This window comes from Papio anubis, chromosome 1 (genome assembly GCF_008728515.1).
Source record: "Papio anubis isolate 15944 chromosome 1, Panubis1.0, whole genome shotgun sequence".
NCBI lineage: Eukaryota > Metazoa > Chordata > Mammalia > Primates > Cercopithecidae > Papio > Papio anubis.
This window is the reverse complement of record NC_044976.1, coordinates 91869074-91883656: the sequence shown is the minus strand read 5'-3', so window position 1 is coordinate 91883656 and position 14583 is coordinate 91869074. Positions and strand designations below refer to the sequence as shown.

The 14583-nt window shown below is 36.1% G+C and overlaps 1 protein-coding gene across 8 annotated transcripts in view; it reads right to left on the bottom strand.

Annotated features, from left to right (window-relative positions):
• Window positions 1-14583, bottom strand: part of LOC101011236 (coiled-coil domain-containing protein 18) — a 107924-nt gene that overhangs the window by 57628 nt on the left and 35713 nt on the right. For 7 of the 8 annotated variants that reach the window (XM_021920902.2, XM_021920895.2, XM_021920894.2 and 4 more), the window contains 5 exons: window positions 13116-13226; window positions 12296-12427; window positions 8397-8531; window positions 8176-8253; window positions 3651-3767 (listed from right to left, as the gene is read on the bottom strand). In XM_021920902.2, the coding sequence (XP_021776594.2) occupies window positions 3651-3767; window positions 8176-8253; window positions 8397-8531; window positions 12296-12427; window positions 13116-13226 (573 nt within the window). The remainder of the gene's footprint in view (window positions 1-3650; window positions 3768-8175; window positions 8254-8396; window positions 8532-12295; window positions 12428-13115; window positions 13227-14583) is intronic. The other variant, XM_021920912.2, reaches the window with a different exon arrangement.

The following is a 14583-nucleotide window of genomic DNA, read 5'->3' as shown; positions in this document are numbered from 1 at the left end:
TTAATATGAAGTTAAATATCTTCCAAAAATTCAGAACCCCAAAGTATTATTTTCATCATAATCATATTTATTTCAACATCCAGAAAAGAATACGTGGCTGAGGCAAAAGCGCAGAGGAATATACATTAGCTTTTTGCAATGGGTAATCAACATGTAGTTTTTACAAGTGGCTAAATTTCTACCAATATGCCCTAGGGCCACTTAATTATTCAGCGAGTTATATGATTGGGGCATATTTCCTGATTTAAAAGATAAGAACATCTTTATAATATCACCTATTATTAACAGAATAGATGCACTATTACTCAAATCAGGTTTTCTAAAATGCAGCTATATATGATGAAAACTTCACAACTCTGCTGTTACAAGGTGTTAATTATATTAACCAACACTAGAAAGAATTTTCTCTGTAAGACATAATTTGCTGTAAAGGTAAATAAGTCAACAGTTAGTACTTGGATTCTTCTCCGTGTTTTTTATCAATACACATGAGCACGTGACAGATGAACTTTTAAGTTAGCAAGCCAATGCATGTGCAGTTGAGCTAACGATTGAGCGGTAATAAATGAGTTTGCAAATCTTTCTAATTTACTTACTCCCTAGTCTGGTCAAATATACCTGATTACCGCTTCTGGTTTCTAATTCAGTTTGAGCCTAGGTATGTATTTCCAGCTGTTCTAAAAATCATTCTAAATGAGCCAGGTGTGGTGGCACATGCCCGTAATCCCAGCTGCTGAGAAGGCTGAGGCAGGAGAACTGCTTGAACCTGGGAGGCAGAGATTGCAATGAACTGAGATTGCACCATTGCACTCCAGCCTAGGCCACAAAGCAAGACCCTGTCTCAAAAAAAGAAAAAAAAAAATCGTTCTATTTATTTTGTGTGTAAATATCTGTTATCCACCCTAGTCTCTGACGTTGTTTCTATGAACGCAAAGTCTAAAGCTCAACGAATTCTCCTATTACAAATGCTGCCTACCTCCAGGTAGATTCCATCTCTGCCAAGTCTGTTTATTCTGAAGCAGAGTGTGGGCATGAGCAGTAGAATAAATGCCAAAATAATGTATTTTGTATACTACTTTAAAGAAGATCATAGTAAAAAAAAGGACATTCTTATTTTTAAAAATCCAAATACATACAGTTTAGATGATTTAGTTTCTACATATTGGAGTAGAAAAATATATGCCTGTCAAAGATGCTATAAAAACCTTCATAAAGGAAGGTAGAGGGAAGAAGGCATGACCATATAAAATCTGAAAGTTGTTGTTTTTTTTTTTAAACTTCTAAGGCTATATAATTACTTGATGCACCTAACTCTGGAGTGCTGGTCAACTACATTATTTACTCTTAGATCTACCCATGCCTTTCCCCTGCTCTGCTCTGTATATTGTAGGAAACCACATTTCTTGGCCTCCTTTGCCCTCTAGATTACAAATAGGTTTAGCCAATGGGAATGGTCAGTAGCTGCAGTGCTCCTCCTCTATTGCCCCAGTTCCTATTGGACAGACGCTTTTTCTTCGGCCCCAGCTCCAGACAGGCAGCCCTGCTTCTAGACTATGATCATACTATCTTTTCCTGATGTTCCCCTAATCTTAACAATGGTAGTGGGTCCCTGCTTATAATCTCTGAGTCGCTGTGGTATACTGTTTGGCTTCTCTACCCTTTCATCACCTGTGTGTCTAATTCTCTGTATAAATTTGCTCTATTTAAAAGATATAAAGGCTTCTGTTTTTCTCATTGGACTTTTCTGATATATTCAAGTCAATCTTGATTAATATGTAAATACAAATATATATATATTTATATACATATATATACACATATATATTTTTTGAGATCGGGTCTCGCTGTGCTGCCAGGCTGGAGTACAGTGGCGTGATCACGGCTCACTGCAGCCTTGACCTCCTAGACTCAAGTGATCCTCCCACCTCAGCTTCCTGAGTAGCTGGGACCACGGGTATGCACCACCACACTTGGCTAATGTTTTCCATTTTTTTGTAGAGATGGGGTTCTGCCCCATGTTGCCCAGGCTTGTCTTGAACTCCCAGCCTCCCAAAGTGCTGAGCTTATAGGCGTAAGCAACAATGAGTGGCCAAAAGTCAACCTTGATTAAAATTCATTGGGAACCATTTCTAAAAATAAATTTTTAAATTATTATTATTATTGTTTTTTTTTTGGAGACGGAGTCTCGCTCTGTTGCCGGGCTGGAGTGCAGTGGTGCGATCTCGGCTCATTGCAAGCTCCACCTCCTGAGTTCACACCATTCTCCTGCCTCAGCCTCCCCAAGTAGCTGCGACTACAGGCGCGTGCCACCATGCCCGGCTAATTGTTTGTATTTTTAGTAGAGACGGGGTTTCACCGTGTTAGCCAGGATGGTCTCAATCTCCTGACCTTGTGATCCGCCCACCTCAGCCTCCCAAACTGCTGGGATTACAGGTGTGAGCCACCGCACCTGGCCTCTAAAAATAAATCTTAAGCTTAAAGTACATATGTTATAAATTCTAACAAATAAATTCTTCATTACGATTATCCATTTGAGCAAATGTTTAGTGAGTGCCTAACCAAAGTAAAGTGCTACAAATTGAACATACAGAGATGAGTAAGATGTTCAAGAAAAGTTTCCAAGGCTGGGTGTGGTGGCTCACGCCTGTAATCCCAGCACTTTGGGAGGCCGAGGTGAGCGGATTGCCTGAGCTCAGGAGTTCATGACCAGCCTGGGCAACACGGTGAAACCCTATCTCTACAAAAAAGAAAAAAAAATACAAAAAAATAGCTGGGCATGGCAGCGTGCGCCTATTGTCCCAGCTACTCAGGAGACTGAGCAAGAGAATTGCTTGAACCCAGGAGGCGGAGGTTGCAGTGAGCCGAGCCTGGGTGACAGAGAGAGACTCCATCTCAAAAAATAAAAAGGTTTCCAATCCAGTATCTGAGAAACTTATCTCAAAAAAGTTGAAATTCTAAAGTTAATTCTCAGTCCTACAGACAACAAGAACAAAAACAAAATGAAAAATTCTTGAAGAATTTTAAACCTCTAAATCTAAAACAATGTTCAAGGTGTCATGTAATTTTATATTAGAATGACTGTAATATTAATAATTTATTCTTCTGATTCTCTAAAAATAAATAAAAGAATTAGAATTTTAAGGTATATTTTATTTTGCATTGAAATAATGTTTGCTCCTTAAAGAAAATTGGAATTTACATTTTATTGGAAATACTTTTTTATATCAGATACATAAAGATATTCTTTTGGCCAGGCACGGTGGCTTACACCTGTAATCCCAACACTTTGGGAGGCTGAGGTGGGTGGATTACTTGAGGCCAGGAGTTCAAGGCCAGCCTGGCCAACACAGTGAAATTCTGTCTCTACTAAAAATACAAAAATTAGCCAGGCGTGGTAGTGCATACCTGTAATCCTAGCTACACAGGAGGCTAAGGCACAAGAATTGCTTGAACCCAGGAGGCAGAGGTTCAAGTGAGCCAAGATTGTGACACTGTACTCCAGCCTGGACGACACAGGGAGACGCCGTCTCGAAAGAAAGAAAGAAAGATATATATATATATATATATTTTTTTTTTTTTTGTCCTACATCTCATGCGTCTTAAAAAAAAAAATCACTTGAAATACACGCTATATATAAATGTTAATTTACCTCTTCAGATTTCTTCTTTAACTGTTTTTCAAACTTTTCCTTATTTCCTTCCAATTGATTCAAATGCAAGACAAGTTCTTCCTTACAAATTTCTAATGCTGAATCTAGTTGCCTAACCTAAGCAGGAAAAAAAGAAAAACACTGATATACTCAATATTTTACAGATTTATCTCCTAACGTTACCTCAGTGCTTCAAATAGTGAATATACAGTCCTACTTAGGACATAAAATGCCATTATAGAAGATATTTATTGAGTAAACTAATTCTTCATTGCAAATGAGGAAACCAAATAGAAAACCGAGGGATGGAATCCTGAAGAATAAACAAAGAGTTGGACAAGTTTAGAAGGGCATTCCAGGAAAAGGGAGTATGCTCAGAAGCAAGGCCCTGTGAAAGGGAGTGGTGAGAAATTGCCAAGAGCCTAGGGTAATAAGAAGATTAATTTGTAGGAAATCGTTATTTGGGAGCCACAATTGACAAGATAAACTGGGGCCAACTGTCAAGAATCTGTAGGCCAAACACCTTAAAACCTTCTCTTTAAAAGGTAAGTGGTATTTAAACCTACTTCTTAAGCCTCCTTGAATAAGAAAAATAGGAAAATGAGTACAAACTAGCGTACTGTTAACAATGTTCAAGTGAGGTTTTTTTTTTTTTTTTTTTTTTTGAGACAAAGTCTTGCTCTGTAGCCGAGGCTGGAGTGCAGTGGTGCAATCTTGGCTCAATGCAACCTCCACCTCCCAGGTGCAAGCAATTCTCCTGCCTCAGCCTCCTGAGTAGCTGGGATTACAGGTATGCACCACCACGCCTTGCTGATTTCTGTATTTTTAGTAGAGAGCAGGTTTTGCCATGTTGGCCAGACTGGTCTTAAACTCCTGACCTCAGGTGATCCACCCACCTTGGCCTCCCAAAGTGCTGAGATTACAGGTGTGAGCCACCTTGCCTGGCCTTAATGAGAATATTTTGAAATGCTGAAGTTACTAAGAAATTATAATTTGTCAGCTAGGAAAAAAGAAGTGAAACCTTCTTTGCTTTGAAACAGTGAAAATATTTTCAGAAAGGCAGCAATTTAACTTGGTCCAAGTGTTCATATAGTTGCCACTGCTTTACTACCTTAATACCAAAGAGCAACTCAAATTCGATACTTTTAGTTCAAGGCCCATGTATTGCATACATGCTCCACATCCCAGCTATTAATAAGATTCTTGCCTTACTCTTTGTTTTCTTTATTGTAAATTTGAGCTTCTCAATGGTATTCTTCCTCTTAATGCTAATAATGTTATAGCAAGCAGTCTTGAAAAAGTGAAAGAAATCTTAGATTTCCTAGCAGATGAAAAAATGAGAAAAAACTATCCCTCTTGCAGATTCTATTCTACATCATGAAATTATCTTTGCCACTCTTATTTCTAAAAAGGGAATCTTATAAGAGTTTTTGAACACCACCCTTATAGTCTGTGTATGAAACCATTAACAGCTAAAAAAATCTGTAATTCTGAATGACTATCTTTGTTAATAAACTGCTGCCTTAGTAATAATTTTTAACTAATATTTGTTTTATGAAACTTATAAATACATTTTCTTTTTTATGAAAGAGAATGGGTATTGGGACTTGTATCATCCTTCACACAGAGAAAAAATAAATAAAATCTATGATTCTGTCAGAATATCACTACCTAATAGTTAACAGTGTAATAACTCATTCGGGCAAGATTCATCATTAGATATGAAAGCCATTGATTGTAAGGTTATTGAGGAACAGGACATTCACACAGTCCCCAAGACCCTCAAAGACTCCAAAGTTTGTTTGCTAATTATCAATGAAATATACACCCTTAAAATAATGAGATCTGACAGTCATCACCTTAGATAAGGTATATAATCCTGAGAGTGTCTCCTTAAATTTTGTGTCATCATACTTGATTCACTTTAGTCCCAGGTCTGGGGCATGGCTAGATACTCTTCAAATGTAACAAGCTTCCAGGTGATGCTGATGCTGCTAGTTCACAGACCATGCTTTGAGTAGCAAGGCTATAAAGGACAATTTTAAGTAATTGGGGAAATCTTAGTATGCACAGTGTTGAATGATATTACTGAATTAATGTTGACTTTCTCTGTAGCATAGTGGTGGTGTGGTCACGCAGGAGAAATTCTCTGTTCACAGGAGATGCATGTTAAATATTAAAGGGGTAAAGTATTATGATATCCGTAATCTTCTCTCAGGCTGTTTGGCAAAAGGGAGGTGGGTTGGTAGGGACACACACAAGCATGCATGCATGTGTATGTGTAGAGAGAGATAAAGTGAGTGTACCTAGAGTTTAACAGAGTTTAACAGAGAGTGAATCTAGGTGAGGAGTACACTATTGTTTCAATTTTTTTGTGGGCCTGAAATTTTAAAAAATAAATTAGGAATCAATTATAGCTAATAAACAATTAATAAAAACCCAAAACATCCACTACTCTATTGAATTTCTTATTTGAACAGAGTTTGAAAGTCTGAATCTCATACAGATAAACATCTTGCATTGTATACAAACCACTTGCAAATGTGTGTGTATGTTTGTATAAATAAATGAAATCAAAACAAAAACAAACACCACTCTGCTGAACCAAAGAAGCTCCTCAGGTGCACAGTCTGGAGACAACCAGATAGGGCTCTAGGCTATGCATTTTCAAAAAAAGAAGGTAAGCTCTTCTTGTAAGACTTTCTTTGTGGGAGTTTTGGGGAATCCAAAGTAGAAAATAAAAGGAAAACAAAACAAAAGAAATAAAATCTGTAAATCTAATAAGCACCTTTTCAATTTTCTATTTAACAGCAGGTAACAACTGGTTTACTTTACTGATTTCTTGTTACTAGTTCAGAATTTTATCATCAACCTGTTAGCTTAAGTGATACAACTTTAAACTGATCCTTATAACTCTCCTACAGATAAAAAAAATTCATGTTTCTTTTGCAGAGAACAAGTTGAAGCATGTTGAGAGACATGAACAAAAGTCATGAAAGGAAGGTAGTAATGATGTAATCAGGAGGACAGAAGTAGACTTCAGGCTTCTATTTTGCTGCTATAGATAACTTATGTGTAGAATCAGTTGATCTAGCTTAAATCATAGGAATTTGACTTCTATATTTCTTCCTCATTTTGATTTTTCCCTAAACAGCAAACCTACTAAAGATGTTAAACGAATAAAATCCAACATCATTATTCATTCTTTTGCTGATTTCTTTTTCATCTCATCTGGCTATTAACATATGGAAATACCTTACCAGATGACTGCCTAGTTATATTAGGTAGTTTAATGAAAAGCAGGAGTTAAGTGGCTACATGAGTTTTATCTAATAAAAGTATTTCATGCCTACAATCCCTGTACAGTAATCATTTTTTAATATTAATGAAATTTGGGGCTATTCTAACACAGGGAAATGAACTGACTGCATTAAATGTTAAGAGTTTTGGTGGATACTACAGGAATAGTTATGAATAAACATATGTCTATATGGGCATACACAGTCACAAAATGAATTCAAAACAGAATAGTAGGCAAAATATAACATCGTATCTTTAAAACAAATCTTTTATATTCAAGCTACATATGACAGAATAAAGGTCATAGCATATTCGGACCTATGTTTAACACCAAAAATGCAAAAGAGAAAATATTAAATACATAGCAATTAGTTACAAAACTTTGGGCAACTCAGCATGTGCTAAGCACCTTATATACCCTGTTATATTTAATTATCATACTAATGCTCTTCTAGGGTATTGTCATTCCTATTTTGCAGATGAAGAAATTAAAATTCAAAGAGTTAAATAACCTGGCTAAGGTTACAGTGAGTCAGTAAGCACTTGAAGCCACACTGAAACCCAATTTAACAGCAAAGCCCATGTTTTTAACCATGAAGATATACTAGCCAGAAAGCCATATTTTAGCTAGAAATTCTGGCTTTATCTCAATTAATCTTACAAGCCAACAGGTAAAATAAAGCAAAATTGAATCACTTTTAGTTTTCTCTTCCTACACTTCCTCTGGTAATTTTTTTTTGGAGGGGGCGTAATGCTAATAAGTAGCAATTATAGCTAAAATTTAAAACAATTTTTAGGGTTATAAAAATTGTTTTAAGACAAAAAGAGGCTAGATAACCTACGAACTAGATGATTAACTATCAAGTAATCAAGATCAGAATTTGCACTAAAGAAAATACATTTAAAGAAACTAAGTTCATTGAGTCAGGTCAAATCTTCAGCTCTGAATTGCCTTTTATCTATACAATGTTTACAATCTATAGAGAAACGTAAAAAAGCCACAAGAATGTCTCCAAAAAGAAAAAAATAATCAGCCAGGCACGTTGGAGCACACTCGTCCTAGCTACTCAGGAGGCGGGTGTGGGAGGATGACTTGAGTTCAGGAGTTCAAGGCTGCACTGAGTTATCATCATGCCACTACACTCCGGCCTAGGCAAATGACAGAGATTCTGCTAAAAAAAGAAAAAAAAGGAAAGAAAGAAAAATAAAGTATTAGCATACTAGCCTTGATTGTTTCTTCAGATACTTGGTTCTGTAATGCTTTTAAAGCTTCATCTTTCTTCATATTTTCCTTTTCCATTTCCTAAAAACAGTAAGAAAAGTATGCAAATAAACATTTTAGCATTAGTAACAGCCTGTTAACTGATTTGATTAGATTTAAAGGCAAGTTATAGACATAAAATATTAGTCAACTTCTAAATAGTACTTTTATAAGGATGATTTTACCCCTTTGCTTTCCGTCAAGAGTCTATCTAGTGATTCAAGATGATGCTGTTTGCATATTATATCTTGTTGCAACATGGACATAGTCTTTTCTTGTTCTTTAAATTGTTGATCCTTTTTCTCTAGTTGAGCTTCAAGCTAAACACGAAAACAGAATTTTCACATTAAATATTGTAAAATTTAGAAACATTTTAAATATTAAATACATGTGAAACTATAATTGAAATTACATAGATTTTTGTATTTTGCCAAATTGTCTTCAGCTTCTCTCTTTTTAAGGAAGAAATGAAATCACTTGCCATGAATAGACACTCCTCAAAAGAAGACATACATGTGGACAACAAACATAGGAAAAAAAAAGCTCAACATTGCTGATTGTTCAAGAAATGCAAATTGAAACCACAATGAGACACCATCTCATGCCAGTCAGAATGGCAATGATTCAAAAGTCAAAAAACAAACAGATGCTGGAGAGGTTGCAGAGAAAAGGAACACTTTTACACTGCTGATGGGAGTGTAAATTAGTTCTACCACTGTGGAAGGTGGTGTGGCATTTCCTCAAAGACCTAGAGGCAGAAATACAATTTGACCCAGCAATCCCATTACTGGGTATATACCCACAGGAATGTAAATCATTCTGTTATAAAGAGACATGCATATGTGTGTTCATTGCAGCACTATTCACAATAGAAAAGACATGGAATCAACCTAAATGCCCACCAGTGATAGACTGGATAAAGAAAATGTGGTACATATATACTATGGAATACTATGCAGCCATAAAAACGAATGAGATCATTTCCTTTACAGGGACACGGATGGAGTTGGAAGCCATTATCCTCAGCAAACTAACACAGCAACAGAAAACCAAATACTGCATGTTCTCACTTATAAGTGGGAGCTGAATGATGAGAACACACGAACACATGGGTAGGAACAACACATATTGAGGCCTATAGGGGAGTGGGATGGGAGACAGGGAGCATCAGGAAGAATAGCTAATGGATGCTGGGCTCAATACCTAAGTGACGGGATGATCTGTGCAGCAAACCACTAGGGGACATGTTTACCTGTATAACAAACCTGCACCTCCTATAGGTGCACCCCTGAACTTAAAGGCTGAAGAAAAAAAAGCAAAATGTAGAAACTAAGAATATAGGCCCCTTTATATCTCCCCCTTTACACTGTAGTTGTCACATGTATTATATCAACATACCTGATCAGTAAATGTTATAATTTCTTCTTTCAACAGCCATAGATATTATAAAAATCCTATATTTACCAAATATTTACTGTTTTCGTTGTTCTTCCTTTATTCCCGAGGTCCCAAGTTTCTCTCAGGTATTTTTTTTCTGTGAGGAACTTTCTTTAGCATTTATTTTAGAACAAGTCTGCTGGTGACACATTCTCTATGCTGTCCTTATCTAAGAATGTCTTTATTTTACCTTCATTCCCAGAGAATATTTTTGCTGGATATAAAATAAATTGACAGTTTTTTCTCTTTCAGCATTTAAAAAATGTTGTTCTGTCTTCTTACGCCCATAGTTTTTGATGAGAAATCTGCAGTAATTTTAACATTTGTTCCCTTACATGCAGTGTCATTTATCTCTGGGTGCTTTCAAAGTTTTTTGTTTTAGTTTTTGGCAAGGATTTTGATGTGTCTAGAAGTAGTTTTCTTTGACACTATCTTCTTTGATTTTCTTAAATTTGTAAATTTATTGCCTTCATCAAATTTGTGAAGTTTTCAGACACTATTCCTTCAAATATTTTCCTGCACTAATCTCATTCTCTCCTTTGACTCTGAAGACAAGAATATCAGACCTTCTGATAGGTCCTTCCCCATATATCCCTGAGGCTTTGTTCAATTTTTTTTATAAATCTTTCTTTTTTTGGAAAAAAAATTTTTTTCTCTGATGCTAAGACTGAATAATATCTATTAATCTACATTCAAGTTCACTGTCTTTTTCCTCTTGTCTGCTCCATTCTTCTGTTAAGCTCATCTAAATTACAGCAGCCCTGTGGTATTCGTGGTTTCACTTTCCACAGTTCAGTTACCTGCAGTCAACCCTGATCTGAAAATACTAAATGGAAAATTCCACAAACAAACAATTGATACATTTTGAATTGCAGTTGTGAGTAGTGTGATGAAATCTCATGATGTCCCACTATGTCCAGCTCTGGACAAGAATGATCCATTTTCCATGCTGTATAAGCTACCTGCTCGTTAGTCACTTAGTAGCCATCTTGGTTATCAGATCAACTGCCATGGTATCATAATGCCTGTGTTCAAGGAACTCTTATTTTACTTAATAATGGCCCCAAAGCAAAAGAGTAGTGATGCTATCTGGATGCAGATCCAATTTGGATATGTCAAAGAGAAGACATAGCGTGCTTCCTTTAAGTGAAAAGGTGAAGGTTCTTAACTTAATAAGGAGACCAAAAAAAAATGCATGCTGAGGTTGCTAAGATCTACAATAAAGAACAAATGTATCCATGAAATCGTGAAGAAAGAAAAATAAATTCATGCGAGTAGGGCAGTTGGACCTCAAACTACAAAAGTTACAACCACAATGTATAAGTGCTTAGTTAAAATAGAAAAGGCATTAAATTTGTAAGTGGAAGGCATTAACAGAAAACATGTTCCAACTGACCGCAATGTGTTGCACCAGAGAGTACTGAGTATATATTAAGACTTCAGCAAGAATCCCCTGAAACAAGTGACACCAAGTCATTTATTGCAAATAAGGAATAATTACACAGATTCAAGAATAGGTTTAGACTGAAAAATGTTAAAATTACTGGAGAAGCTGTGTCTGCTGATGAAGCAGTTGCTGTCACATTTCCAGCAGAGATGAAGAAGCTGATTAAGGAGAAAGGATACCATCCAAAGCAAGTCTTCAATTGCAGCGAAACTAGGCTATTCTCAAAGAAGATGCCTCATAGAACCTACATTCATAAAAGTGCAAAGGAGGCTGAGCACAGTGGCTCACGCCTGTAGTCCCAGCACGTTAAGAGGCTGAGCCAGGCAGATCACGAGGTCAGAAGTTTGACATCAGCCTGACCAACATGGTGAAACCCTGTATCTACTAAACATACAAAAATTAGCCAGGATTGGTAGCGTGCACCTGTAATCCCAGCTACTCAGGAGGCTGAGGCAGGAGAATCACTTGAACCCGGGAGGCGGAGGTTGCAGTGAGCCAAGATCACGCCACTGCACTCCAGCCTGGCCTACAGAGCAAAACTCTGTCTCAAAAGAAAAAAAAAAAAAAAAAAGTGCAAAGGAGGCACTAGGGCATAAGAGAGAGAACACACTTCTATGAGAACAAGTTTTCATATAACTTTTATGACAGTATTTTGTTATAATAGTTCGATTTTATTAGAATTGTTGCTAATCTCTCACTGTGCCTAATTTATAAATTAAGCTTTATAATAGATATGTATGTATAGGAAAAACTGTAAGTGTTCAGTACTATTTGTGGTTTCAGGCATCCACTGAAGGTCTTGGAATGTCTCTCCCATGGATAAGCAGGGACTACCGTATCTATTTTTTTTACTGCGTCTTGCATTTTTGGTCTCACATTTTCTTTTCTACTTTTAACCCAAGGTCAAGAGTGCTTCTATTATTCTGCTTTTTCCTCTCAATCTTTAAGCAACTGATATTTTTAGGGAAATGGAGTCTACAGAATTACTTTAATAATGTCAAAAATAATGATTATAGCTGAAACAGAAGGCATACTATATTCTGTTAAAGTAGTGAAAAATTATTCAGAAAGATTGGGGTTCTAATTACAGCTCTTGCCACTAACTTTTGTGTCTCTTTGTGTCCTCATCTACAAAATAAAAAATGCTGGGGCTAGTAATGTTTCTTTTCAGCACTCATATTCTAAATATGTATTACTTACTCTTTCAATCTGCTTTTCCATTTCTTTATGCTGTTCCAAGTGAATTTTCTTTGCTTTTTCAAAGGCTAAACAAATTTTCTCATGCTCTGTATTAATATTGGTTTCTAGACTCCTTATCTTTTCATTCTTTTCCTAGAAACACAAAACACTTTAAAAGAATATAATTGATTTGGGAGGCCAAGGCAGGCAGATTGCTTGAGCCCAGGAGTTCAAGACCAGCCTGGGCAACACGGCAAGACCCCATCTCTATGAAAAATACAAAAAATTAGCTAAGTAGGTGTGTGGCATGTGCCTGTGGTTATAGCTTCTGGGGAAGCTCAGGGGGAAGCCTGGGAGGCCAAGGCTATAGTAAGCCATGATTGTGCCACTGCACTGCAGCCTGAACCACAGAGTGAGACTTTGTCTCACAAAAAAAAAAAAGTATAATTGAAAAGCAGTTTTACATAAAAGTACATTAGTCAAGCATTAAATATGTCATACTCCATTCTTTAAAGAACCACAGTAGTTTATACTTCAAACTTTAACAAAATGGTTAAAAATACTTTATCAAGATGAGAAGATTTAAACTATTTTAAATATCAAGAAGCATATCAAAGAACTACCATTATCTTCAATACCATTAGGATAAAATGAGAAAACTTGGATAACTTGCCATATAAGCCTATTAACTTAAAAATGCAAACAAGAAATGATCAGAAGAGTTTAGTAGAACTTATACTTTGCTATATATTTTATAATAATGATGTTAAAACAAATGTGCTATCACAAATTAAGTGCCTAAAAATCACAGAAAATCTGAAGCCACAAAGATAAGTTTTACCATAAGCTCCTGTTCTAGTTCTGCATTTTTTGCAGCAATAGAGGAATAAGCAACTATCTTTTCTTCCAGCTGTTTCTCAAGAGTTAAAAGTTGAGAACATTTCTTTGTCATCTGAAAATACATTGAAATAAATGTAAAATTATTTTTTAAAGGTAATGACTTTGTATCCTAAGATCAAACACCTGCTACTCTTTTCAAAGTTCAAATACATTGTGTCTAGATAAATTGGGCGAACTTACAGTTATAAACATTTAGGATGCAAAGTGAGTAACTTTTTAACCAACATAATTATAAGTATTTTAAAAAATAAGTGACAATTTAGAAGAAAAACAAATAGTGAAAACAAAGGATCACTTCTATCTATCCATGTAAAACATAAGTCATTTAATTCAGACCCCTATATCCAAAAAGGACAATACCCTAATCTATTTTTAAGTAGCTGTTAAAGACTGAAATAAGTACAATAAAATGGTATCAGCAGTTATTTCTGGTGGTAGAATTATCAATGGTTCACTTTCTTCTTTTTCCTCTTTTACATTAACAAGACTGTGCTATTTTTGTAATTTAAAAAACTTATTAATCCCAGTATTTGGCAATTTCCTAAGTAAACTGGTAGCTATAATTATAAACTGTCTAAATCTCCATCTCCATTATTAACATAAGTTCCTATTTTATAGTTCTTTTCCTCAGCCTTGGCTATAGACTTTAAGCTGAGAAAGCAGGTATTTAAAAAGTGTACCTATAGATGACTGCAGCCTCTGGTTTGAAGGTAGAGTATAAGATACACCCACGTGGTCCTGGTCCACAATTACCTAATGAGGCACCCTTATCCTGTCCTTAGTGAAAATGAAGACAAGATATTCACAAAACACTCATTATCCCCTTTTCAGAATGGAATTCCTTGTGTAGTCGTTTCAGGTTTACATGCAATTGTTTAAAAACACAGATTCTTTAAACAGCAGAAATACACAAAAAATACAAATACAGACTCTGGCTAGGTGTGGTGGCTCACTCCTGTAATCCCAGCATTTTGGGATACTGAGGTGGGGATCACCTGAGACCAGGAGTTCGAGACCAGCCTGGGCAACACAGCGACTGTCTCCACAAACAAAAAATTTAAAAAATTAGCTGGACATAGTGACACATGTCTGCAGTCTCAACTACTTGGAAGATTGAGGCAGAAGAATGGCTTGAGCCCAGAAGTTCAAAGTTACAGTGAGCTATGATCTTACCACTGCACTCCAGATTGGGCAACAGAGCAAGACCCTGTCTCTAAGAAAAAAAAAAAAAAGAAAAAGAAAAAGAAAAGAAAAAAGCAGACTCTTGTGCCCATATATACTGAATCAGAAATTGCAGGAACAGGACCCAGAAATATGCATATTAAACAGGCTTCCTAGGTGGTTGGGGGTTTGCTAAAATTTAAAATCTTTTATTATCGCTCCTTTTCTTCCAACAGCATAATCCAAAG